The sequence below is a fragment of the Pezoporus flaviventris genome, unplaced genomic scaffold (assembly GCF_033815535.1).
Source record: "Pezoporus flaviventris isolate CSIRO_AGI_PZ_B2104156 unplaced genomic scaffold, CSIRO_AGI_Pfla_v1 ptg000007l, whole genome shotgun sequence".
In the NCBI taxonomy this organism is placed as follows: Eukaryota; Metazoa; Chordata; class Aves; order Psittaciformes; family Psittacidae; genus Pezoporus; species Pezoporus flaviventris.
The window spans coordinates 34,224,615-34,251,631 of record NW_026892555.1 but is presented as its reverse complement, the minus strand read 5'-3'; the positions used below and the strand labels follow the sequence as shown (position 1 = coordinate 34,251,631).

At 36.9% G+C, this 27,017-nt stretch overlaps 1 protein-coding gene across 6 annotated transcripts in view; it reads left to right on the top strand.

Annotated features, from left to right (window-relative positions):
- CUNH8orf34 (chromosome unknown C8orf34 homolog) overlaps positions 1–27,017 on the top strand; it is a 161,586-nt gene that overhangs the window by 56,867 nt on the left and 77,702 nt on the right. For all 6 annotated transcript variants that reach the window (XM_061448320.1, XM_061448318.1, XM_061448317.1 and 3 more), the window contains 2 exons: positions 2,784–2,953; positions 7,801–7,967. In XM_061448320.1, the coding sequence (XP_061304304.1) occupies positions 2,784–2,953; positions 7,801–7,967 (337 nt within the window). The remainder of the gene's footprint in view (positions 1–2,783; positions 2,954–7,800; positions 7,968–27,017) is intronic.

Genomic DNA, 27,017 nt, shown 5'->3' with positions numbered 1-27,017 from the left:
AGCCATTGATGTGAGTGATACATGGATGACACCTGGACCGCTCTGTAAAATAATCCTCTAAGTTCATTTAGTGCAGATTTAAATACCTACCTGTCCTGAAAATATTTCTGTGTACACTAATGTCAGGGTCAATCTCTTATGTTATTTATGGGGAAATATAAATTGGAAATCAGTTAAGATCTAAGGTTGATATTAAACAAACAAACAAACAAACGCCCTGTGTTTGAGGACAGAATACTTCATCTGAATTTATAGAAGCTTTTTAAATAAGGTGCCACATAAATGTTCTGGTGTTCTGAAAAGAGCCATCTCTGATTCTCTATTTACTGTTTGCACTGTGGCTGCTTATATAGTTGAAAGGAAGGAAATAAATTAGGTCACCGAAACTGTGGTGTACTAATCTAACGAGATTCAAAAAGGAAAGCAAGGTGATAAAGTGAGGCAAAGCATGACTATGTAATGTAAATTACATTTCTATTTAGAATATGAAGTGCTACTTTAATCCCTAAAATGTCTAGAAAAGAAATCAGCATAACAAGGATAGACATAACATTAATGGTTTATTTATTCATATGCTGATGGTGCAGTATACAGTGTCAGGAAAAAATTATGGTATTGAAAAAAGGGTGAATTTTTAGGTACTTTCCATTTTCACTTACAGGACAGAAAGCTTTTAGCAAGATTGACAGTGCAAGTTGTTGCAAGTTTAACTAGCTCCAGGAGCCGTTTTTAGTAATTACTATAAAATAAATAAAGGGGAAGGGAGAAAATAACCAGAGTAGCAGGAATAAACCTTAAAAGAGGCCAAATGGTTCTTGCTTAAAGAAACTAAGGTGAGCACCTTGTGTAATGAAAGCATTGTGGGCAGTAGAATAATCGTTTTTCCTAGCTCATAGGCATATGATGTTAGTCACACCTGTAACAGGTTACGTCTGTCAAGTGACCAGAGGCCATGTCTTCTAGTCTACATTACCTGACTATAACAGCACCAGACAAATGCACAAAATGCGTATTTGTAAGTACAGAAAAGAAAGACACCTGTGGTTAGGTATTATAAAACCTCTGAAGCTGTGATGTTTACCTCAGATTTCTCTCTTCTGTATCAGCTGCATTCCATTTTCAGTGGTTCTACTGTGTCACATCAACATTGCCGAAAATGGAAAATTGTGTAAAAACTGAATTAGTCAAGTGATGGAGCACTCTGGATAGAGAAATGGAGACTGGGGTGTGAGAATGCACTCACAGCATACTGCAGAAAACAAAACAAAAGAACAAGGGTGTATGAGTATAATTCAGGGCCTGGGTCACCTTTGGCTCTGTCAAAATGAAGCTCGTGGATTGGCACAGGTTGCCCAGGAAGCTGTGGCTGCCCCATCCCTGTCAGTGTTCATGGCCAGGTTGGATGAGGCTTTAAGCAAACTGGTTTAATGGAAGGTGTCCCTGCCCATGGCAGGGGGTTTGGAACTAGATGAGCTTTAAGGTTGCTTACAACCTAAACCATTCTATGATTCTGTTATTCTGCTGAGCAAAATTGCAACATCTAGCAAGAGTGGGATAAATATATTAATCTGAAAGCAGTTTGCAGCCTTTTTTATTATTTTTTTTTGTCTCATATTAGTAGACCTCTGCTTCAAACTGTGCTTTTACCGTATCTGTGTCAATTAGGAAAAGACTTTAAAAATGGTTTGTTTTTAGGAAGATGAGAAAATATGGTTCTAGGCTAAGCAATCACTGTGCTGTACTTTTTTCCAGATGCTTTTTTGTTTTAAAAACATTGTTTTATGGCAGGAATATTTATTGAGACACTGAGCTAGGTAACAGCCAAGGATTTGTTTTCCTGAAACTTTCTCTCATTAAAGGATAGGAATAGATATATCTCTTCTAATGAGGACCACACTGTATTTGAAGTGTGAAAATAGTTTAATTAAAGCAAAATAAATATTCCTATCCCATTTCAATTTATTTTTGCATACATGCGTGTTTTTTAGTTTGACTGCAGTTGTACATGACCCTTTACAACCATTCCAATAACACTGAGAATACTCGTCACTTCAGAACAGTTGTTTCATACAATTTTAAGGACAATTTGTTTCTTTAATCTAATTTCCTGATATAATGATGCAACTATTGTATTGAATATTCCAGTTGCATTTTGCTTGCTTCTTGTAATCCTCTCCAGCTACCTTCGTCCAATCAGTGATTAAAAATATGAGTACTAGTTTTAGAAATGTATTTTATTAAAATGTTAATACCATTTGCAGAACTGAAAGATACATTATGTAAATCCCAGCAGGGTTATTTTTAAATGCCAAATGCAGATGCTATTAGTTTTGCATTAATTCATAATGCAAATAAGAGTAATGCTATTAATCTACAGCAGTCTTTTTGCTGGGGTATTCATTATACAAGTGACCTCGTGTTTCTTAGCAGAACTGACACAGTACTGATTACAAGAGTTGTGTGTTTATAAAATATATATATAATTTTTCAAGCCTATATTGCAGATTTCTATGGTTGCTGTGAAAAGTTAAGAAGAGAGATTTTAGGCATCAGGGTGGGCAAATCTCTGTTGGAATTTTGTTAATGGGGATCTTTTCTTTAGTTCGTGATTGTTACGGAGCATTTTGTAGCCCTCTGAAATGATAATGTACTTTACTGGTTTTGTACTTTCGAAACTAATAGTTTAATTTTCTATTTTATTTTTTTCTCCTATTTGCATGCGTGGTTGAGAACACGCAGCGCAGTGTTTATGGTTTTTTTTATTATTATTTATTTCTCTTCAGGACACAGCGGCTTTTAACACCCCCCTTCTCAGACCTCGTGTGATTGGAGAATGGATTGGTCGTGAAGAGAATGATGCAGACCCACTGGCTGCTGAGATGCTGCAGCCACCAATACCAAGAAATAAAAATGAGCAGTGGGACAGTGAGGATAGCAGCAGTCCTGGAGGAAGGTGGGATTTTGGTTTGGCCTAGAATTTTTATAATTTGTGAAATAAAGCTGTCTTTGTAACACCCAATTTCTGAGAGCAGAGTGCAAGGCTTTTAAATTCCCATGCTGTAGTGTGGCAGCATGCAAAATTAATACATGACTGGTTTCTTATCATGCTTCTGTATATTAACCTTATACTTATTTGCAACCACATGGTTTTATTCCTATATATAAAGCTCAGTGTATGTTGACATGATTTGTCAACATGACATGATTTTTTTATGTATTGCTTCATTCAGATACTTCTAACCCTTCTGTCTTTAAGTGGTTGGTAGTACCTATTCATTAATCTTCTTGACATTTTAGTGGTAAATCTGATTTTCTCATTTAAAGGAAAGATAAACAAGGGAAACAGTACCTATGTTATTTTTAGCAGGATTTCCTAAATTCATCTTCAATTCTTATACTTAGCATCTTGGTGTTAATAACAAGTCTTTCTCAAAGTGAAAGTTGTAATCTCTGCAGTAAACAACTTCTAATGATTTATTGGGCTTTACTGAGAGTAGAGGAGTATGTTTCTTTATTAATGTGCTTCAGCTACCTGGAAGTGATTATCATTTTTACAATTGGTCCATTTTCCATCATTTAAAGATACCTGTTGGTCACAGAAAGTGAAGTATTTCTTTCTTTCTTTTTTTTTTCTTTTTTTTTTTTTAAGTGTCAAGTGCTGCCTTTGTTAATTGGCTTAAACACCTATGGTTCTCCCTCAGCCCTGTAGCCTTTCTCCTTGGATATAACTAGTGCTCTGACTGCAATAGAAGCCTTTCTCTTCCTCTTTTAAGAAGGCAGAAGGTCTCTGCTTCCCTTTGAAAAGGCCTAAGGTATTAGTTCACTATGCCCTCCATGTGCCTTCCACACTGGAATTCACCTCCATGTCAGAAGGAAACAAAGTCTATCACTTACAGGCTCTTACAGGCTGCATTCTTCACATGTTGTGAATGTTTGTTATCTATGAGTACTTCTTTCTTCTTTTAATTAGATTATTGGGTGGGCGAGGGATGCAGCTGTAAGTGCTACTATTTCAAAGAAGTAGCAGCATGTAGTAATGATCCCTCAGCCAGACTTTGTACTGGCACCAGCAGAACTCAGATGCTAGGTCTCTCCAGTGTAGCTCCTGGGAAAGTAACGGGGTCAGTGACTGGCACTGCAGCTTCATTGTGAGGACCTGGGTTTCTTTTTCCTTATTCAGCAGTCTAATGAAGACAGTGAATAATGATCTGTTATATGTTGCAAAGCAAATTGAGGATATTGTATCCTTTTACTCAATAGGAAGGAGCAGAAATAAGCATCTCTTGTCTAATCTCTAGAAGGAAGCAAAAAAGTTTAGTTCTGACTAACAAAGATGATTCAAAGCAGTGAATTTTTTCTTTTGTAGAGGCTGGTTCAGGCTGTGGGAAACCTCACAACTAATTCTGTAATTAAAAAATGTGATTAATGGAATTAATGTCTTTGAGAATTTTATTTGAGAAGTCTTGTTGATTAGCATGACAAAATCACATTGCCTGGTGTATAAAATTAGGAGAATATGGGATACTTGATGCCAGGAAGGTCTCACAGGACACGTATCTCTAGTTTTGAGGTGCAGTTAGGTGCTGAAGACTTGCTGAAGAATATGTATCGTTAAGTGGGAATACTCATTTTCAGGGGAAGTGAGTAACTACTAAATTACATGCAGCATATGGTTTTACATTTGGATGACTGCTTTTGTATCTGGAATAATTCTTTGGTTCATTAGTATTTCATCAGCTTTTGTAAGGCATTTATAAAAAGCATGTTTGCAGTCTTGCAAAATAATCATTAACTTTGGGAAGTTCAAGGTAGTGATGATACTAAAATTGGTGCCATGTATGTATGGGAGTTTAAAAGACCTGTATTGATCAAGGTTAAGCTGAAAGGTTAATAATAGTTTGCTAATAACAGGTAGTTCCTTCCAGGTATGATTCAGTGTTACAGTGAAGTAAAGTGCTACTAACAAAATTTGGAACACCAAATGCATGAGACAAGTAATAGGTAATAATAATTTAGCTTAAATGTAGCATATACCTAGTATATCCAAAAGTAGTGTGAATAGTATAGATTTTGCAAGTTTAAATGAAACTCTTAAAAGAATGAAGATATCAGTTGTAAAGAATTTTTGTCTGCCTCATCTTATTTCATTCATTTCTTTATCTTTAATGTAGCCTAAAGTAATTCAGTTACATTTTTATCTGGCAACTGAAAGAGGGAACAATTTGAAATTCACATTAAATGTTACAAATTATATCTTGCTAAATTTGATTTAGCAACACTTTTAATAAAAAGTGATTGTTTATTGATCACTAATCATCAGGATTTATGTCATAAGCCAGCAAACTCAAAACTAATCCAAATCTTCAATTACAGCATAAGAACAGGAAAATGAAAATGAATTGTCCCATTATTTCCAGTTAGTACGTCTTCTTTTACCTATCACTAAACATAAGGAAATGCAACATGAATGGAATACTACATAAATATCCAGATGGTTAAGTACTGTCAGATCACTAGTAGAGTAATTGCCATCGGTGTCATGTGACTCCCTCTTTCTGTGTTGTTTCCAGAGACCATAGCACACCGTTTCTTTTTGTTTGGTGGAAGGGAAAGCCTTGGGTCCTTACACATTCATGTAATTCTGTAAGGGACTGAACAGGCTGCAGAGAATGGCGTATTCCTATGGACCACTGGTCTGTTGATAACATGCCCGTTTTCAATATTGGTCTTTTCAGCATACAGCAGATAATACTGAGTATACATAGTATGTGATATTTAGGAATCTGTAAGTTGCCTGCTTTTCTGTCTTTGCAACTATAAACCTCACTTCTTGCTCAATTCAATAGTGAACAGTGGGAGAGAAGCACTATCTCTTACCATATATTCCTGTGATGATAAGCAACAGAAGCAGGTATGTTTTATATCTGAAAGCCAGGACCATTTACTTAAAAAAAAGAGGGGGAATTAATTCTGAGCAACTGAAAGGACAGATTTTACCACTACTATGACTGGGAAGGATAATGTAGCCAGTCTGTGGCAGTTGTATTAGTTATGTCTTGTCAGACTGATGAAGGGTTACCTTTTTGCCCTTAATGTTCTGGACTACTATAGAGGAAAAACTGTCACTGATCTTGTACTGCTCTGTTGCTGCTGTAAGGGAGCAAAGCAAAGTATTAATATGTGATAAGGGACCATATAAAAGTGCTGATGGCAATCTTGCTAGTACCGAGCTCTTGTTTCAGAAATTCAGAGTGAAAATAGGATTGAACTCATTTCCAAGTCACTTTCAGTAGTTTTTCTACATTAAAAAATTCCTGGAGGAATTCTCAGAAGCAAGAAGGCTCTTGGGAAAGTTTCTCAAGTGACAGTGTATGTACACAGTGGGGAATTTAGTGATTTTTAATATGATGCTCTTGTTTCTTAGACCCAAAAATGAACTGGAGCTTGCAGAAGCCTCATCCATAACCTAATGTTCTGAACTCAAAGTCTGTTCTTCATCTCCAAAGTCCACTTTGTCTTACTAGTGTTTATCTTTGCAGTGGGAAATTAACTGTTATCGATTATAGTAAATTTCATATGTTTGCAATAGATCTGCCTTCCTGCAACAGACTGTGCAACAGTCTGAGGTGTTGCTGGTATCCTTATGTGAGGCACCAAACTTGTGTCCCATTGTCTTGATATTGTAAGGAATTGGAAACTGCTAACTATAGCAAGTCCTCCTTAGGCCCTTCTGCTAACTTCTGTGCAGTTCCAGTTGTCTGTTGCTTAGGTTAGGGACACAAGTCAACAAATCATGAGAATTGTTGTTGTAAGTATATAGTCATTAATCCTGTGGGCTTATGGTAACATACCCACTCAAGGGAACAGTTCTTTGTTTTCAACTTTGTTGCTGTATGATCAGTGCCTTAGCAATACTGATTAGTAATTGCCATTCTATTCTGTACATGTAGCTTATTTAGACTTGATTAATATCTATGAAGTCAATGGGAAATTTCCTGTCATCATTCAGTCAAAATTTAGGTAGGAACTGAGAACACAAACTGATCTATAACTGTTGTGGTTGAAGCCCAGCTGGTAACTCAGAAGGACACAGCCACTGGTTCACCCCTCCACCCTTACCCCTCCAGATGGGATGGGGAGAGGAATCTAAAGAATATAAATCCCACAGGTTGAGATAAAACCAGTCCAATAATGAAAGTATAATATAAAATTACTTCTACTGCTACTAATAATGATGATAAGGGAAATAACAAGGGGAGAGAATATAAAACTAAAAGGGGAAAGGGAAAAAAAATTAATAAAAATCAATAAACACAAGTGATGCATAATGCAAATTGCTCATCACCCTCTGACCGACACCCAGTCTGACCTGAGCAGTGATCTGCACTTTTTGGCTAACTTCCCCCAGTTTATATACTGGACATGACATGCTGTGGTATGGAATACTCCTTTGGTGAGTTTGGGTCAGGTGTCCTGTCTCTGCTCCCTCCTGGCTTCACATACCCTTCCTCACTGGCAGAACTAAGACATTGGTGTGTTATCAGCATTGTTCTCAGACTAAAGCCAAAATACAGCACTGCACCAGCTATGAGGAAGGAGAAAAACATAACTGGTACAGCTGAAACCAGGACAACAACATCCAATGGTCAGGGAATGAATGATAACCAGCTGGTTTATGTGCGATCTGATGGCATTAACCTTTAGATCTGAAGACATCATGGGCTACAGTAATTTTACAAATGTGTAACATACTTCGTAGAGAGCACCAGTAAAAGAAAGTTGTGCTTTCCTCCCTCACAGCTTAAAAATGGAGCCAAAGACCAAAGGATTAAAACAACAACAGCAGCAACATAAGAAACTGCTGGCTGCCATGCTTTCTCAGGACTCCTTTGATTCTGCTCAAAGCACAGCTCCATCTGTAACCGAAGAAGATATTGACAATGAAGATGATGCAATGGAACTGCTTGGTAACTGCAAAAAATTATGTATATTTTCTGATACTTTTTTATTATAGATTAATCTAAAATGTGTAATAGCTCATTAAACATAGATTACTGTGAAACTGCTCCCTATGTCTGAAGCTAAAGTATGCAGCAGCTGTGTGAAGGTTTAACTTGAAACTTTTCAGGAGTGATTGTAACGAAGACCATATATGTGTGTGAGTAAACTATCATCAAAATATCATGAAATATCAAACACTTCAGGTGCTAAAAGTAATTAATTTGATTTTGTACATAAATTACTCGCAGGTTCTACTTGGAGAATGTATTTATGCACAAGGAACAGAATCAGCTTCACTGGCTTTCATCCGGCTCTTCTTTTTCTTAGCTGTATCACAGTTCTAACTTCAATGGATTTTATTTGCCACTTACTAGCTGCAAATAGCTTATGCAATGTGAATTTGTAACCTCTTGAGAGGATTTGATTGTAATTTTCCAGTAGATTCTATTGTATGTTAAAATTGCATTCTAGAAGGCTGTATGTTCACTGCTTCCTCCCTTTCCTAGAATTACTAGTTGTGAGAAGAGGGAAATTGTTGAAGAAAGTTAATTGTCTGTTTTCTGCTATTTTTAAAAGCTTCAGTGTAAGATACTTAAAAGGTAGTAATGGATTTTTTTTTTTTTCAATTTTTGCTGTATAGAACTTTATGTGGGACCAAAGCATGGAAAATATGCAGTCTCGAGATAGCTCAGCATTCTTACACTTAGGAATTCAATCACAAACTCTTTCCTTCAGGTTGGACCTTAATCTAAAAATCAGAAAAACAAATGGTGCTCTACTTCATTTTATTTATGTTGCTTCCTTAGCAGCCTTCATAGAATCACAAAATAGCTGAGGTGGACTGCTGGAGATATCTAGTCCAGCCCTGTCCTCAATTCAGTCAGCAGGAGCAGGCTGATCAGAACATTGTTCATTTGGGTTTTGACTGTCTTTGAAGGCAGAGACTAAAACGTCTCTGGGCAGCCTGTGCCAGTCCTTGACCATGCTCATGGTAAAAGAGTTTTTTGTTATGCTTAAATAATTGTAAATTAATACATATATTCTTTTTTTCAGTAATTTTAAGTGATGCTTGCGTTTGTTTCTACAAGAAAGAAGAGATAATGGGCTGGGTAACTCAAGTGTCACAGTGAGTCAGTTAGTCTTTGCGTTAGAAGGAAGTCACAGTGTTTGTGACTGTGGGCTTGCAGTCTTCATAGAATTAACTGGTATTTCCAGAACTAATCCATGCATTCCAGTAAAGGCCATAATTACTCTGTCACTGCGTTACCTCCTTATTTCCTCCTGCAATTTACAAACCTTTCCAACTTTATCAGTGTAACATAAAAAGAAAGATGAATAGGTGTCTTTTGCTGGCATAAATCAAAGAACTCCTGTAGGATTCTGTGGCATCTGGAAGCCACAGTAGATAAATGTGTGTGTAATGTTATAGTCTTCATTATGTGTCACATACAGTATAAAATCTTGTTAAATTCTGTGGCGATAGTGAGGAAAAGGTGTGCAGTAGATGTGTAGGTCTTTTGGTCCAGATACTTGCATCCCTGGAGCTATCTGGAACCAGAAAGGCAGTATAAAAGGAATTTTATATTCTAGTGTCTTGAAGTTTGGGCTGAATGTTATCTTTGTACAAACAAGTGAAGTTCTTAGGGTTTTTGGGGGGTTTGGTTTATTTTTTAGTTAAGATTTGATTGCAGAAATTCATTCCGAATTTGTGCCATGCAAAACCTGTAACATTTTTCTACCATGCATTTCATGCAAACTGGCAAGGCTTATACAAAATCAACTTAAAACTAAGAGATGTCACAAACAGGGCTTCTGGCTCAGGTGTTATATAAGTGATTCTGAAGCACAAAATCATGGCATATTTGATGAATAGCCATGCTTATAGAGATTATGATGAAGCCATGTTGAAGTAATAACTACAGATAGGAAGTTCAATATGCACATCTTGGTGCTGAAAGTGCTGTGCCTTTTGCAAGACTGGCTGTTAATTTTAATTCTCATGTTGCAATTTACTGACAGTATGTGTTGTATATTTGATATAATAGATTATATTGTGCGGAATTGCTCAAAACTTGAGGGTATGACAAAGTGTTACTCAGGAAGGGTGTTTGATTTTTCTTTTGAAGGTAACATAGAGAACTCAAGTTTCTATCAGCAAACATAGGTATTTTTCATTTCTGTATTTTCCAGATCAGTAACTGTATGATACTGGGATTGAATTTTTTTATTACTTACTGCATTAATCCATTAACTGCTTTGATGGTTTTTGTACTGCTTATATGCAGTGTACCTGATTTCAAATCATGGCTTTCTGCCATCACTGAATTGCAGGGCACGCTTGTATATAGGTACTTCATTGTTCCCTTTAGAATTCAGTATTTGTTGCTTATTTGGCCCTTTCTTAAAAAAATTACCTCGCACTCCTAAGCCTGGATTCTGGGAAAAAAAGTTATACTATTTGTAGCAGGTAACTTTAATGCGTACCCTACTTACAATGCAGGTTTTTACAGAACACAAATTTCCATCTTTGTGTGTGTTCATGAGAATCATTTTTAAAGCTTGGTTGATTTATTTAGATATTAAAAGCATGAAACTTACTGGTGGTATATTTTCTTTAAAAATCCCCAAACAACTCTTAGTACTGACATGAGAATTGTCAATGGAAATTTAGCTAGAATGTAACATTCCAAATAGATGAAACAATTAAGCTGTTATACTTCTGAAGAATCTATTTCAAGAGAAATATGTCTGCGAAGATAGAAAAGAATATTAATGGGCCTACATTCTCATGTCAGTTACCACTCTTTATGTATAATGTAAGATGGCTGTTAACACACTGGTAACTTTCTAAGAAAGTCAGTTATGCAGGTGGCTGAAATAGATTACTGGCAGGTAATGTCATAGTGGGAAGGATCTTCCTGACTTTAAAAGGCTGAGAACTGTAGCTCTAAAATTGCATGTATTTATAAATGTAAAAGGATAATGCATTTGAGGTCTGTGATTGAAAATTGTATCAAGAGACTTGTTTTATATATATCAGACTGTATTGTGTTTTGTAAATATAATCGAGAACTAAAGTAGTTCTTTGTGAACTGAGAGTTTGAAATCATGTTACTCCCTCTGTAGCTGTCCACTGGGATGGGCTGAACTGTATTTTCCCTGAAATTGATGAAAATACTGATTGATCAGTCACCAAAGCATGACTTGTCTGGTTTTAAAAAGATCAATTGTTTGATTAAGTGTAAGTATAAAATTTTTCAAATGCACTGCTATGCATAAACATGCACATAGTAAAGGCATCTTTTTTAGTAACACACTTGGACTTACGTATACATTCTTGAGCTTGTTCCAAGAAGATGAAAAAGAAATTCTGTATTGTTTTACACAGTATTGATATAGAGAACGTGTCCTGTGAAGAGCAGCTGAGGGAACTGGGGTTGTTTAGCCTGGAGAAAAGGAAGCACAGGGAAGACCTTGTTCTCTACACCTGCCTGAAAGGAGATTGTGGTGAGGCTGGTTTTGGTCTCTTCTCTCAAGTGACAAGTGATAGGAGGAGAGGAAATGGCCTCAAATTGCACTGGGGGAGATTTAGATTGGATATTAGGAAAAAATTCTTCACTGAAAGGGTTTTCAAACGTTGGAAATGTTTGAGTCACTGTCCCTGGAGATATTTAGAAGGTGTGTAGGTATGGCACTTAGAAACCTGGTTTAGTGGTGGACTCAGCGGTGCTAGGTTAACGGTTGGACTTGATCTTAAAGATCTTTCCTGACCTAAACAATTCTGTGATTCTATGATATTTATTCGTAATGCTCAAATGCCTCTTTCTTATTGTTGCCCAATCTTTATTCGTGCTCACAAAATTAAAAAGCTTGCCATGTTAATTATGCACTAGTTACCTATTTAGCACCAATCCAAAGATAAGTATAGCCAGGAAGCTCACACAGATGTGGTTGAAGTGAAAGGTGGTGATAACTGAACCCTATTTCCTGCAATTGATGCATATGCCAGTCTGTATGACTCTGAGAACCCTCCATGATTTCAATGGAAATAATCATGTATGTGAGAGAAATTTAAGTGTTTGCAGCACTAAGACTTTTAAAACCATATCTTCTTTTCCTTAGAGCTGGTTTCGCAGTAACAGTGAGTTTTTTTGCTTGATGTAGAAATCTTAAGTGAAAGTTCACTGATTTTCATGTTTATTATGTGTAATATGCAGTAGCAAACCATAATCTTTAAAGACAGAAATGCACATCAAGAAGTAATATTTTTTTTGATTATTGCTTTGATGTCATCTGTTTGCTTCAGTAATTTTTCTAATCTTTAGAATTTCTTTTTTCCTCAAGATCTTTCCAAAAGTTAATTACTTAATCATTGTAACACCCCTGACAGATTGGCTGATGATATATTTACACTTTATAACAAGAGGAGGTAAATAGAATTTAGTAAAGATCGCCTTTGCCTGTAGGATGAGACCGTAAGTCTCTGCTAGTCTACCCCTTATATAGTCTAGACTGGTTTTCTAAATGCTGTAATGAAAGGGTGTCCAATCTGCAGTGCATTCAGTACATTTCCTCTGGTTCAGCAGGCATTCTTGATGTTCCCATTTGCTAGAGGTCTTTGGCAACATGCAGGAAACAGAGTCTAGACCTGACAAATTATTCCAGTATTAGCAGCAGGTTGTTCCTCTTTATTGTCTCTCCCAGCTGGACAAAAACTTCTCCACTATGTGACTAGAATACATCATTTGCCAAAAGAGAGGCCACAAGGCCCTGGGAAAATGGTATGTGAGTCGTGCTACATCTTCAAAACAGTTTTCTGGGGTTTAAGTAGAGTGGTTGTGTGGGAGAAAGCTGTGTGAATTGCCCATCATGACAGCTTTTGCTGACTTTTCTTTTGTGGCAGTTATTGGGAAATTGACAACAATACCAGGGAGCATCTGCTGTGTAGTGCATGCATAGAAGCTGACACCACTGGGAGACAGTAGGCCTCTTTTACATGCAGAGACTGGCTATACTATACATAGCAAAATAGCAGATGTAATGCTCTGGTGCAAGTGTGTGTTACAGATCTCCATTAGGAGGACTCCATCAGGTGTGGGTATAAATACCTTTTGTAGGTGGAAAAATGGGATAGCGTAAATAATCTTACATTCCTTCAGATGCTGGGAACCCTAAGTTACACAACATTGGACAGACCTCTAATCATGGCATGTTATGCTGCACAGACCCTGCCATGCTAAGGCTGACCAGCATTAAAGACCTTATTGCTCTTAGAAGTAAATAATTTAGTAAAGAATTCCAGTCAGCATTTATACTGTCAAGCAAAAAGATGCTCGCATGACAACATGGTGGTTCACTTTGAAGGTAGAGACCGTGCAGCTGATGTAATTGCCAAATGCCAGGTGGGAATTGCCTACCCTTATGATTACACAGCATAACACAACACAGACCTGTGCCTGCTCTGCTCTGTTATTATGTGGATCGCAAACTCCTCATTGTATGATAGAAATCAGGTTCAAATCACCAGCAGAGAAGAGGAGTCAGTGTGGCAGGGTATTTTTGTGCCACTGGAAAGATAATTTCTCTGTCTAGTCAGAGGTAGGGATCATTGCTTTAGCCCGTCATGCAAAAGTGATGATGGCAGTGTTGTCTCATGTTCTTATTGCTGAATGCTGCTGCTTCAAAAGTTCCAAACGATGTTTTTTCCCATTTGTTGTTGACCCCAGCAAGTAGCTAACAGCTGCAGAGCTCCTCAGTCGTTCACTGCCCCACAGTGTTAGGGGGGGAGAGAATAGGAAGAGCAAAAGCAAGAAATCTAATGGGTTGTGATAAAGATAGTGTAATAATTGAAAGGAAGAGGTAGAAGAAAGGAAAAAAAAAAAAGCCAAAACCTAAACCGAGTGATTCCAAAACAATTACTCTTCACCTCCCTCATGTGGAACAATGCCTAGCCAGTCCTCAAGCAACTTTGATAAAAAACACACCCCAGTGTTTATTGCTGAGCATTAAATGGCCTAGGATATCCCTTTGGTCAATTCAGGTCTCACTGTCTCACTTTAGAGCCTCTTCCCCATGCTGTGGGGCAGATTGGGAAACAGAGAAAGCCTTGACTCTGTGCAACCACTGTTCAGCAATAGCTAAAACATTGGTGTGTTATCAACAGTATTTTAGTCACACGTCTGAAACATGGCACCATGTGGGCTACTATGAAGAAAATTACCTCCATCCCAGCAAGACCCAGGCTATCACTTAAAGATATTTTTCCCAAGTCACTACTGTCTTTTTAAAGACTGAGGGCTTGTACTGAAATGATGGAAGGTTTATTCTGCTCTGTCTGGCATCTCAGGGACATAGTTCTTGCTTGTGTTAGATAAAGGCTTCTCTCCTCTTCCTGAGATAGGTTGATCAGTGTGTGGTTAGATCTCTTGCAAGTGTTCTCCCATTTTTATTGCCTTTCACTCACAGCTGATTCTGTTCTCCCCATGTGTGTTTTAGACCATTAACTGTGGACTCCAGAATGTCTCTGACATTTGCCTTGTGTCTCTTTGCTTCTTAATTAGTCTTTTTGTGTACAAAGGCCTTAGCATACCACTGAGAAGTGACCATAGTTGTCACAGAGGGTACAGTTTGGAAGTGATGGTATCTGACTGGGATTTTTATGCTATTGTGTAAGGGTACCGTAAGTGTTAAAGACTGTAAATCCTGTAAAGCTCAATAGAGTGCATTATGGCTATTATTCAGATAACTCCTGTGGACTTAGATAAAGACACATTATTTCATTCAGGAGGTTGTATTTGCAGTAATTTCTCCTTTCTCTCACTATTCTCTTTTAACGTAGATACACTCTGTTATTTCTTTTAAGGTAGTTAGTTATGTGAAGTTTACCTGGAGGGATCCATGTGCAGGATGTGATCTGGAGAATGTGTAATAAATATTGAAGTCTAGGGGGGAAATGGTAGGGGGGAAAAGAGCAGCAAAGAAACCACCAAGGTTGTGAAAAGGTATTTCTCTTTTCAAAATGAGCAATTATGGATCACTTGTGTTTTAATGTTCAGGTTACAGTGATTAGCATGCTCTAACCCCAGTAAGTGTCATTAAATCTTTCTCTTTTTTGCTTTTAGTGTACTAAATATTAGATTTTAAATACTATATATAATGTCATTATATATAGTATATATAAAAGTATATATTATATATAAATTTTTATTCTTGCTTCAAGCAATAAAGTAAATGCTGATCATTTTTATGCAAATGTAGTATACAAATAATGCCAGGATTGGTAAATCACTCAGAGTAATTATTTTTGCAAAACGACTAAGGTGAGAAATAACCTTAAAAAATGAGAAATTATTCTTTTTCTATGAAATTTCAGTGAAATTTTAACTACATTATTATTGCAGATACTGTCAATAGTCCCTGTCCTAGTCTCCTGACTGTCCAGATGAGAGATCTAAATGTCTATTACAGGCCTTCTTACAGCCTGGGATTTCTTCTAACGGAAGGCAAGAGGACACAGCAACATGGTATAGATCACTCATTATGATGTGATATTGACCCTAATATCACTGGATTAGTCTGATAATTTTTCTAGACTGTCATGTTTAATGGTTGTGGAGACACAGAGGTCCCTTTAAAGAAACTATAGGAAAATGCTTCCTCCCACCGCAACACCATTTACCGGACAGGAAGGTGATACTCACAGCTAGGTGTATTTCCATGTTGTTTTTTTTTTCTCTGCCTGCCTTCAGATGTACCAAGAGCATCAGGTGTTGGGCAAATAGCAAAGAGCTGTAGTTGAGTCAAGTGGCATATTTTAGATAACGTTCTGAGCTATGAATTGTAAGGAAGTAGCTTTTCACAAGTTGAACATAGTTGTTTTGTGGAATGCATTGCCTCAGAAGATTGTGGAGACTACAGGTGTAAATATATAAAACTAGATAAATTCATAGAAGATAGACCAGTTCTACTTTGCTAAATATGTTGGCTCAGGTACAGTCCCAAATTTGGAAATTGCACATAACAGAGAATCTTTATTTACCGTCTATATGCTGCTGGCTACTTTGAGTCAGGGCACTATGCTAGTTCACAACTCAGGTCTGAGCTGGCTCATGTTGAGCAGCCATCAGTCAGCGCCCTCAGGTCCTTTTACCCCAAGCAGCTTTCAGCTGCTCTTCCCCAAGCCTGTAGTGTTGCATGCAGTTGTTGTGCAGGACCTGGCGCTGAGCCTTGATGAATTTCATATAATTGGCCTTGGCCCATTGATCCAGACTGTCCAGATCCCTCTGCAGAGCATTCCTACCTTCCAGCAGATCAACACTCCCACCCACCTCGGTGTCATGTGCAAACTTACTGAGGGTGCATTTGATCCCCTCCTCCAGATCATCAGTAAAGTTATTAAATAGAACTGGCCACAGTGCTGAGCCCCAGGAAACACCACTTGTAACCAGCTGCCAACTGGATTTAGCTCCATTCACCACAGCTTGTTGGGCCCAGTCATCCAGCCAGGTATACCCATGAGCTGGGCTATGGGATTTTATTCATGCAATCATAGTCATGAGAAAACATTTATCTAATATATTGCTGTCCTCTCATTCTCCTTCACACAGCCAGCTGTCTTTTGATGTGGAATGTACTAGGTACAGTGCAGTAGGCACTAAGTACGAGGAACAATTTGGGGACTTCATATGGAGTAGTCACATGCAGTTTGCTTTGAAGTTTAAGTATTTCTCTTATTGCTTGAAGTTAGGCAGTGCCTTTACTGTATTTACTGTTTAGGTGGTACTCTTAAGATATTTCTTTGCCCTAAATCACTCATGAGTTCATTCTTATGTTAATTATTCCTGCTCTGCTAATAGAATGGGAAAATGACAGTTAAATAAATATTTATTCTCTGAGGGCTGATTCCCTGTCTCTCTTCCATGAGAAAATGGAAAAATTTGGCTTTTCTCTCTGCAGAAAATGGATTGCTTCTTGCTCATTCCATCAGTCTGTACATTTTGATTCCAGGATTTTCCGCCTCATCTATGCCAACTGCTTTTAGTTAAAGGTAAGGTAACGTAAAAGATGCGTGGGTACTACTCCATTACTATTCCATTATCCTTCTGGCAAGCCCAAACAGACTAAAGCCAATTCTTAATTATGGCTTGCAAGAAGATTAGCATGTCCTAAGACTTTCCAGCTGGTTTAGCAATTGTTATAATGTAAGTAAAAATTTTCACTACAGTTTATTCATGCAGAATTGACAGAAGGAACATTCAAACCATGTAGATAAATTGTAGCAGGTTTCTGAAAGGCAGAAGATGAGTAATGCTGAACATCAGTTTGTTACTTTGGAAATCAGGTTGAAATCTATATGTCATAGAATCACAGAATGGTTAGGGTTGGAAAGGACCTTAAGATCATCTAGTTCCAACTCCCCTGGCATTGGGCAGGGACACCTCACACTAAACCATGTCACCCAAGGCTCTGTCCAACCTGGCCTTGAACACAGCCAGGGATGGAGCATTCACAACTTCCCTGGGCAACCCATTCCAGTGCCTCACCACCCTTACAGTAAAGAACTTCCTCCTTATGTCTTAACCTGAGTTTCCCCTGTTTAAGTTTGAGCCTGTTACCCCTTCTCCTATCACTACAGTCCCTGATGACGAGTCCCTCTCTGGCATCCTTGTAGGCCCCCTTCAGATACTGGAAGGCTGCTATGAGGTCTCCATGCAGAGTTCTCTTCTCCAGGCTGAACAGCCCCAACTTTCTGACTCTGAACACTAATGATGTTACAAACTCCAGAAGACTGATCATTTAGTTGTTAATATGTAGCTAGTTAGTTCATTTTAGATTCACTGATTTGCAGTGTGGGTTTGTGTGAGAAAAAAGGCAAATTATGTCGATAATTTTACTGAGCAGAAGTAACTGCTTCGTAAGGTCTTTGTTCAAACTGTAAAACTCTGCCATTTTTTAGTATGGGTCCTAGCACAATGGAATTGGAGTTGACAAGTACTGCAGCAGCATGAGGAAATAATATTAGAGCTTCAGTTACACATTCTTCTGCAGAAGTGTGGGTATCTCAGAATAACTAGTATTCCCAGTAGAAAATAAAATGAATTAGTACTTAAAACATTTGGTATCTCATATAAGTGTAATATTGTCTGCTAAAGCTAGAATAATGAAATTAGAGGAAGTATCCATGATTTAGAGAAGAAGTGATAGTAAAGTTAGGAGAATGAATGGAAAAATACTACTTTTTCCTCTAGGCTATTAAAAAAAAAATAGAAAAAAATGGCAAATCCTCATGAACAGAAATGTGGGTCAAATGGGAAGTTCAGCTCTCCAGAAGATCCAACTGCTGCAGCAGATGTATTTTGATGTGATTGGATATAGAAGCTTTTAGATAAGATGATAGTAAAGAAGCAGAGATGTTGCCTTTTTTGAGGGGAGGTTCAGCTCATTCTTACAGCCTGTGTTTGCTTATAGCCATGTGAAAGAAAAAGAGAAAAAAAAAAGAATCAAGAGTTAAATGTGTGGAGTACAGTACGGGACGTAAGTTGTGGTAGTAAAGAGATTGCAGAAGTTATGTTGCAGGAACTCTGGCAGCTAAAAGCAGATGACATTCCTTTAAAGACAATCCATTGTTCATAATGTAGGGGTCCTACCTGTGGGGTGAAGCTGAGGCAACTCAGTTTTTTAGGACAGAAAAGAGAAGGCCTAAGAGGGATCCAAGAGCACCTCCCAGTGCCTAAGTGGAGGCTCCTGAGAAAGAGGATACATATTCTCTACTGAGGTACACAGCAGGAGGGTGAGTGATACTAGGTATAAATTGAAGCAGGCAGGGTTCTGATTAGATATAAAGGGGGGAAAAAATCAATACGTGGATATTAAACTGCTGAAATGGGTTGCCCAGGGACTTTGTGGAGTCACTGACCTTGGATGTTTTCAAGACTCAATTTGATAAAATACAAAGCAACATGGCTGACCCTCCTTTGAACAGGAAGGTGAGCTAGAAACCTCCTGAGGTCCCTCTGCACCTTAATGATTTTATGAATTGCTAGCATAGGGAGGGCCACAGGCCCATGAACTGTAATTTTGTTTTACTCTACTTGTAAAATGCTGAAAATTAAACGATTAGAAACTTGTTGTTGCTCTATGTCTGGGTAAACGACTGTGCAAGTAAGTATTTTACCAAACAGAACAGACTGAGGCAAAGAGATTAGGTCTAGATTTCAGAAGGGAAGTAAAATAAGTGATGAAAGAGAACACTTTCAGTGTGATTAGAAAGCGTGCAGAGGGGTTTAAAATACTAGATGTTTGGATAACCTATATAAGAAACATATCTGTCATACAAACATGCATGAATGATAGCTCTATTCCCCTATTCCTCTAGTAACATAACTGTATTACTTAACATAAAACGCCAGTTTCAAATCTGGTAACAAATATTACAGGTGCAAGCTGAGCTTTCAACTAACCAGTAGCTGATTACAAGTTCAGTCATGCAGAAGGGAGATTTGTTTACTGATGAGAATTGTATTGGCCCTTTAGTAGTGCCAAAATTCTGTCAAACCTCATGGTTGTCTCCAGAATGTGATGGAAATAAAGCTGCAAGCTGAATCAAAACCAAAATGTTGATTTGTGCTTAGAAAGAAAAACAGAAGAAAGAAGGAGAGAAGAAGAAAGTTGAAGAGTAGTGTCAAGATAAGCACTCAGGAGAAAATGTATTTTTATGTCACAGTTTAAATATTGATACACTAAAGTAGTTATACAGATATTAAGTTATACAGTAATTATACAGATACAAAGTTAATGTAGAAGCACCTAGACAAGTAATTACAGCCCGTTACAGTCCTTTCCCTCATCTGACCCTTTAATGTGGGCTGAAATATCTCAGATAATCCAAATAGGAGAATGACAAGATAGATTGAAAAGTCAGTCCTCTAAGCACAAAGTTGAAGGCATCCCAGACTGTGTGACAGAAAATGTAATTAGCTAGAAGAAACAACCACTTCTTACAGGTTAGATGAGTGTAGTATTAACGCCATGGATCCAGAGAGAACAGTCCTAATGGAGAATTAAAGATAAAATAAAAAGATCAGTGAATATCCAATAAAAAGCATTTGGATTTATTTAGGAAAAATTGGAAACTTTCTCTGGTAGAATATGAAGTGAATATGAAAAGTGAAAATGAAATATGGGTGTATTTGATACAAAGAAACATGACCAAATTATACATGCAGACAGAAAATTGGCAACAACCTCATGTCTCCAAAATTCCTGAAGTAGACTATGGATAGTGCATTTACCCATGATACAGGTGACAAAGCAATGCTATTTAAAATACAATGAATATAATAATTTTAAAAAGAGATGTTTTTGTGACCCATACAAAGTGGTCCTGGTTACTGAACAAATGAAAAATAATGTCTTACAGTAGTATCTTACAGATCACATTCACACTGTTCACTGCTGTGTCTGCAGAGTATGTACAGCACTGACATCTTAGAAAGTGAGGAGAGGAAGCTACAGAACTAGAAAAGACTAGTGCTAGGAAAGGAAAGGTGTGTGGGAGCCTGGGAGCCAGAAACACCTTGACCCTTTCAACTGCTACACAGCCTAGTCAGGAAAATTTGGAGACTCTGCCTTATTTTAAATTTTCTGTTTCACATTCTTCAAAATTCATTAACATGATTGTAATATTGCTGGGGCTTATAATTTTTTCTTTATTATCATTAAAAAGAAATGGAAGCAGGAGTTTGCAAACATTTACATTTTTGTTCAAATTTTATAAGGTTAATATTAAGAAAAGAAATAATCCAAATGCTAAAGAAACTTCTGATGGATATGTAATGTTTTCATTTAAATTAATGATGGACAAGCTACATGAACAGGGGACAATAATGAAATCTATTCCTGTGCTGACCTAACGTAAAGATTTTTGCTTGTTTTATACTGATCTCTTACCAAAACAGTACATTGAATTCAGTAGAAGCTTGTTTAAAGGTTTGTCTTTGGATGCAAAGTTATCTCATAACTTGAATATCATCCTAACACAAGTGTTTGGACATATACAAAAATAATTGCTCAAGAAGTCATGGTTTTCTCTGAAAATGAGTGGTATAGGCTTAATGTTCTGCAGTACCTTTCAGTACTGACTCAGGCTAATACTATTAGCTCTGACACCCTGGAAGAATTTATTTCCAGTTCCAGAAGGGAATTTTCTGTCTAATACACTGGAGATAATAGGTAGAATGCTGTAGATTAATGCATCACCAAGAGCCCTGGGCTATGACCTCATGTGCTGTCTGCATACAGAGATGAACATGATTCCAAAGTGGACAGAGAGGCTCCTGAGGTAGGGGTAGCAGCTTTGGTCATATTGGTTCTGGGTCCTGCTCTACATTTGCAGCTCACTCTGTATCTCATTGGTGCTGCAATGATATCTTTGTCCTGCTGCAAGCATGTTATAATCTGGAGACATTCTAATTGGGATACTGTGATTGCTATTTATCCTAGAATTCAAATGTATAGGATTATGTTTCAGGTGAGACTTCTGCTGACAACCATACATTTTATATGAATCTGCAATGTTAAAAGCCATGCAAAATTACTGTGAATAGCGCTGTGAACAAACTTAGGCTTTGACCCTGCAAACAGCCTTACTAAAACAAAGAGGCTTTTTCTTAGTGCTATATACTGTGTGGATTTTATGTCCATTTGCGATAAAATTGGACACTATGGGTTACAGCCTGTCATTCTATTTCGAGTTTGCAGTAGTTTTTAGCTTATTTTAGAATAACCAGCCAACATAATAAATGTTATTCACTGGTTATAATCAATTTCTGAAGAGATTGTCTTTTAAGCATGCAACTAGAGCTAAGTTAGTTACAGATTGTTCTCTATAAACCTGTCCCATGTATTTTATAGGAAAAATGAACACAAATGTGCATGCTTCTCCACTTTAAAGATCTAGCTCCACAATCTGTTGCATGATTAGAAAGTACAAATGTCCATATGGGGAATTAAATATGATTATTGACGAACTGAATTGGTTTTTATGGCTAGATGAAAAAAGCCGTGGGTAGTGACGCCTGTATTGTCAGAAAGAAGCTGTGCCCACCGGGGGGCGCTGGCGTTTTTCTTTATGGGATGATTAATCGAAATGTAGATTAGATGTAATCTATTTAAAAGGTAAACACAGCTCTTAACATTGCAAGAAAAGGGTACCATATGTACAAGAAAACGGGAAAACAAATCCGTATACTATAAGCCTTTTATTTGCAAAGGTTGTAAAAATAAAATAGGTGCTTTATTCTAGTAAGCGATGTATGCAAATTTACACTGAAGACTGCATGTAACTGCAAAAACCGATAATCAGTTTTTAACTGATGTTCTGTAGCTCACTGCTGTAAGCTCTGATGATCTTTTTTGTTACTTTTTGCAAAGCACATGATTTTTAAACCTGTGATACATGTGCAGCCTTTAAAATGAATATGCAGAACTGGAAAACGGGTTTGTTTTTTTTCTTCTTTTTTCTTCTTGAAATTGAAAATAACATTTTCACATGAGGAAGCAAATAACTGATTGTTCTGTATATAGAATCAAGACATGCTGTAGTGTGCAACAATATATTAGGCTTTACAAACCTCCATTATAACCTGTATTACAGTGACTATATTTGAAACTGCTCTGATTTGTCCATTATAACAAAATGTGTTTCTTTTTGCCAAATTTTCCAAGTCTAGGTCAGTGATCCTGTAAGCATGTTGCATGACTCACATAATCATACAAATTGCAAATATCTGGCTTATGTCATCTTGATTAATGTAGAAGCAAGTGAACTCAGAGAGCAGCACTTGTCAAAATATGGCAGAATCATATCAACAATTCTTGCCCATAAAGACTGATGCTGCTACCCATATGTATTCATAATTTATCCCAAATTTTGTAAGTCTGCTGGCAAAACAATTACTTAAGTATAGGGGAGGGAATAAATATGAGGGAAGAGAAGTGCAAATATTCAGCTAGGGATGATAAGTTTCAATTTTTGCAAGAATAAACTGTTGTTGTGATGCATTTGAACTTAATGTAATTTTATAGCATTCATAATTAACTTAGCATGTAGTTAATGCTAGACTTACAAATTGTGACAGATAGTGCTGGAAGATGATTTACAGACCAAAATCTTGACATAGTATATGATGCAACATGCACTTAATCGAGTATACATTAATGTGTAGTACAAAACCACAATTATTTGGGTGAGAAGAAATCAGCTAATTTGTGTGGGACAAAGGAGATGTGAAACAAAAAGTGGTCATCAAAATGGTTATCTTTGATTCATTCTTCTACTGCAAAATTTCAGCTACAATGATTATGCAAAAAATCTGCTACAGTGATTATGGTATCATTTTCCCACATATACAATTGATATTATTTGTAGAAAATGCTTATCACATAGTAAGGGTGAAAAATAGTTTGTGTAGAGACCAGTGAAATAAACTCTTTGAGAGAAAATGTAAATGTATAAAAATAAAAAAATTGGTTCAGTATCTCAAACTTCAGCTGTTTTGAAACTAATCTTTTTACTACTTTCTCATGAAAATAAAATGGTTTTTGTTCTTAACAGAATTTCTGCTCAGCTGGTGCATTCAAAAGACACACTGCATTGGAGTAGTAGGGACAGTTTGAATTTTTTTTTTAATTTTTATTAAAAGGAGTGACATAAATGTAATTTTTGCAATTGACTTGTGAACTGTATATCACTATAAAAACTAAGAAGTCAGCGATACAACTGCTGTCAAACCTCTCTTACTAGAGTGCTTATGTGATTTGTTTTATCCTAAGATGTTGCAGGTCAAATGAGTTTAAAAGTCTTCCTTCTTTTTGGCATTTTTCATTGTGTATATATTGCTTTCTCTTTTCAGACTTCATACTTTTAGTTTGTAACACACCTGGTCCTTTGTTAGAATCATGTGGAAAAATTGTATTTTAAATGGTTCTAATCCTGCCACTGTTCTTCTGCTGAGTTGTTTAAGGTGTGACTGGTTTAGCTTCTGATTTTTTTTGTTGATTTGTTTATACAAAAGCCTATTTTATATAATTGACTGAGTTGAAGTCTATTGAAAGAAGGTGATGTTCAGAGAACTCATGGTTTGAATAAAAAAAAGAACTAATTCTTCCCTTTATCTTTTAAGGGAAAAAGTAGTTTGTTTTGCAAATTATTTTGTAAAAGAAAATGTGGTATTGAGATATAATAGAAGCTTTTGACCTATGAATATGAAAGGTTTAACAATCTATAGTGGAAAACCCACTGCTGATTGATAAGATTATTTTGTGTGTGTGTATGTGAATGATCACTTCCCCACAGAAGATTAGGGGGAAAAACAAGCTAACATTGTTCAAAAGACGTTTTTAAACAATACCAGTTTCCAAAGCATAAGCATTGCCTATCTTCCCTTCAGTGAGATCATACGTTACAGGCTATGATGGTCACTATCAATAGATGCAAGCTTGCATAGAAAATGCAGTACCTTGACTTAAACTGTGTTTTAGAAAACAAAGCATTTCCCTGAATCTATAATGCAATTCAACTGTTAATTCCTTAGAGATAAAAAATGTAGAATGGAGGATAGTGAATTATTTTGTTAGGGCATGCCATATATTGACTTAATTGAGTTGGAATGAGCAGGGAAATTAAGCAAGAGAAAAGAAAGACGTAAGTATACCTTAACAGGAAAAAATAAAGTGCATTTATATCGAATTTCATTTGTGACAAAATTACACATGCAGAAGTACCTCAAGGAGCAATACCTTTGTGAGCTCTATCATTAGTAAGTGGGTTATCAAATATATAACAAAAAAAAAAGCTATGTATATATGTAAACCAGCAGGAGATTTAATCAGAAATTCAGCAATAGTAGGATTAGGGTTCTGTTGCGTATCTTGTTTGAACTTCTTGTGCGTATGTGTTAAAGGATATTTTTTTTTATGTATGATTGCATTTTTTTCCTGTTCTCTGTCTTTTCCCCCACCAAGCCCATCCCTCACTTTTCTCTCCGTTTGCACTGCATTCCACCTTTTCTTTTTTCTGTGCTGACTGACAGGCATGGTCTCAGTTTTGGTCCTTAGTAGAACAGTGTTGGCAACAACCCAACAGAAAATAATTCTTTAATTGTCCAATAGTGGCGGCTTTGAAAAGAACCTATTATGTAGGGGTGGAATATTCACCAGACAGGATACACCTGTCCATATTCCCATATTGTAAACAGCGTAAGATGCTAACCTAAAGAGCTTTTACTAACTGTGAATGAATCTGAAGTTTTGAGACACTATAAGGAGGTCACATTGACAAGGTTTTCCATAAAAGTGCCATTAAGATGTCTGATAAAAATTAAGTTCTCATGTCCCTGCCCACGGCACGGGGCTTGGAACTAGATGATCTTAAGGTCCTTTCCAACCCTAACTATTCTATGATCTGTGATTCTATGACTTGCCACAAAAGTTTGGATTCCTGTTTCAATGTCGGCAGTCGAAGAACTCCTTTAATTAACGTAGGCAAACATACTTTTCTGTTCCTAACCCTTAACAATTAATGAAACAATTTAACTCATTAAAAATAAAAAAATGAAAAGATCTTTTCAAAAGATGTAAGGAAAAATATGCTGAAATTGCAAATATTAATATTATAAGAAACTGCAGAGAAGTCTTACTCTGGAGATTGTTCAGCAGTTGAAGTTCTACTTCTCATAAATGTCTCTATCTCAACTTTTTTTGGGTAGATGACTGAAGTAAATCTGCAGAATCAGGTTAAGTAATCTGCAGAATCATGGTCCCTGTTGGTGAGAAAAGAATCACTTTTTCCACCTGAAGTTCCATATATTTATATGAATTTATTTAAGTAATCTCCAGCAGAGTCTGTAATGCACATACATATATCTATACAGTATATTTATATATATGTGGATATATCATCTTTTCTGTGACTACAGGATTTAGCTGTTCTTTATTACAAACACCAGGGTATTATTCCTGAGACATTGCTATGAAGAGGAGGATCGCATCAAAAACTAGAGTTTAACAGTTAATTTTGCAGTATTCTTGTAGTTTGTTGCCAGTAAAAGGCTAGGCCATTTCCTGTGACACGTAGTTACATCTTCTGTGTTTTCCTGTATGTCACTGAAAATGAGAGATTATTTTTTCAATGCAGTTTTAGTTTTGCAGTTGAAACATTTACAATTCACATGGCTGTTTAGACCTGCCTCAAAGAAAAAGTGGGAATATTAAAGTGGGCTGAATAGCAGAAATTTTTATTATTTTCTTTTAGTGTTTGGTTCCAAATAGGATTGAAGCAGGAATCTTTAAATTTGCTCTTTGGCTGAAGTTGCCCAATTCCCCTGCTGCTGCAGGGGATGAAATCGACATTCTTGTCAGTTTCCCTGTTAACGGGAGCTGTGAAATTGACAAGAATGGCAATTTCATGGGAGAGCCCCTGGGACCTCCCAGACCTGTGTGGCTCAGGGGCAGCCCCTGTGTGGATTGTGCAGACCTGGGCCACCAATCTCAGAGTTTACAAGCGTGGTGTATGTCCAAACTCTGCAATTAGGAGACAGGGTTATAATGGTATTTTGACTTAAATGTGCAGCAGCTAAACCTGAACTTTGGGTAGAGATAAAGCTTCTTTGAACTGTAGCCTTCCAGGAAACTCCAAGGCTCTGTGCTCTTAGAGGCAGATGCTGACTGGTGCCTAATAGGCTTTCTCAGGCTTGTGTAATAGCAACAGGCAGGTTCAGCATTACTAAGATAGGCCTTCCAAGATGATTGCCGATAGGTAGGAAGGCAGAAGTAAACCTATTCTGGATTGGCTGGAAGTATAGAAAACCTGGTATTTTTTGAATTTTGAATATGTTTTAACTTAAAGATGCAGTTCCTTTGAATTTAGTGAAAGGATTAGCATGGACATCTGAATTTCAGTCATCACTGAAATACGATTGGTAACATTCAACTAGAAAAGATACTAGGATGAAAAATGT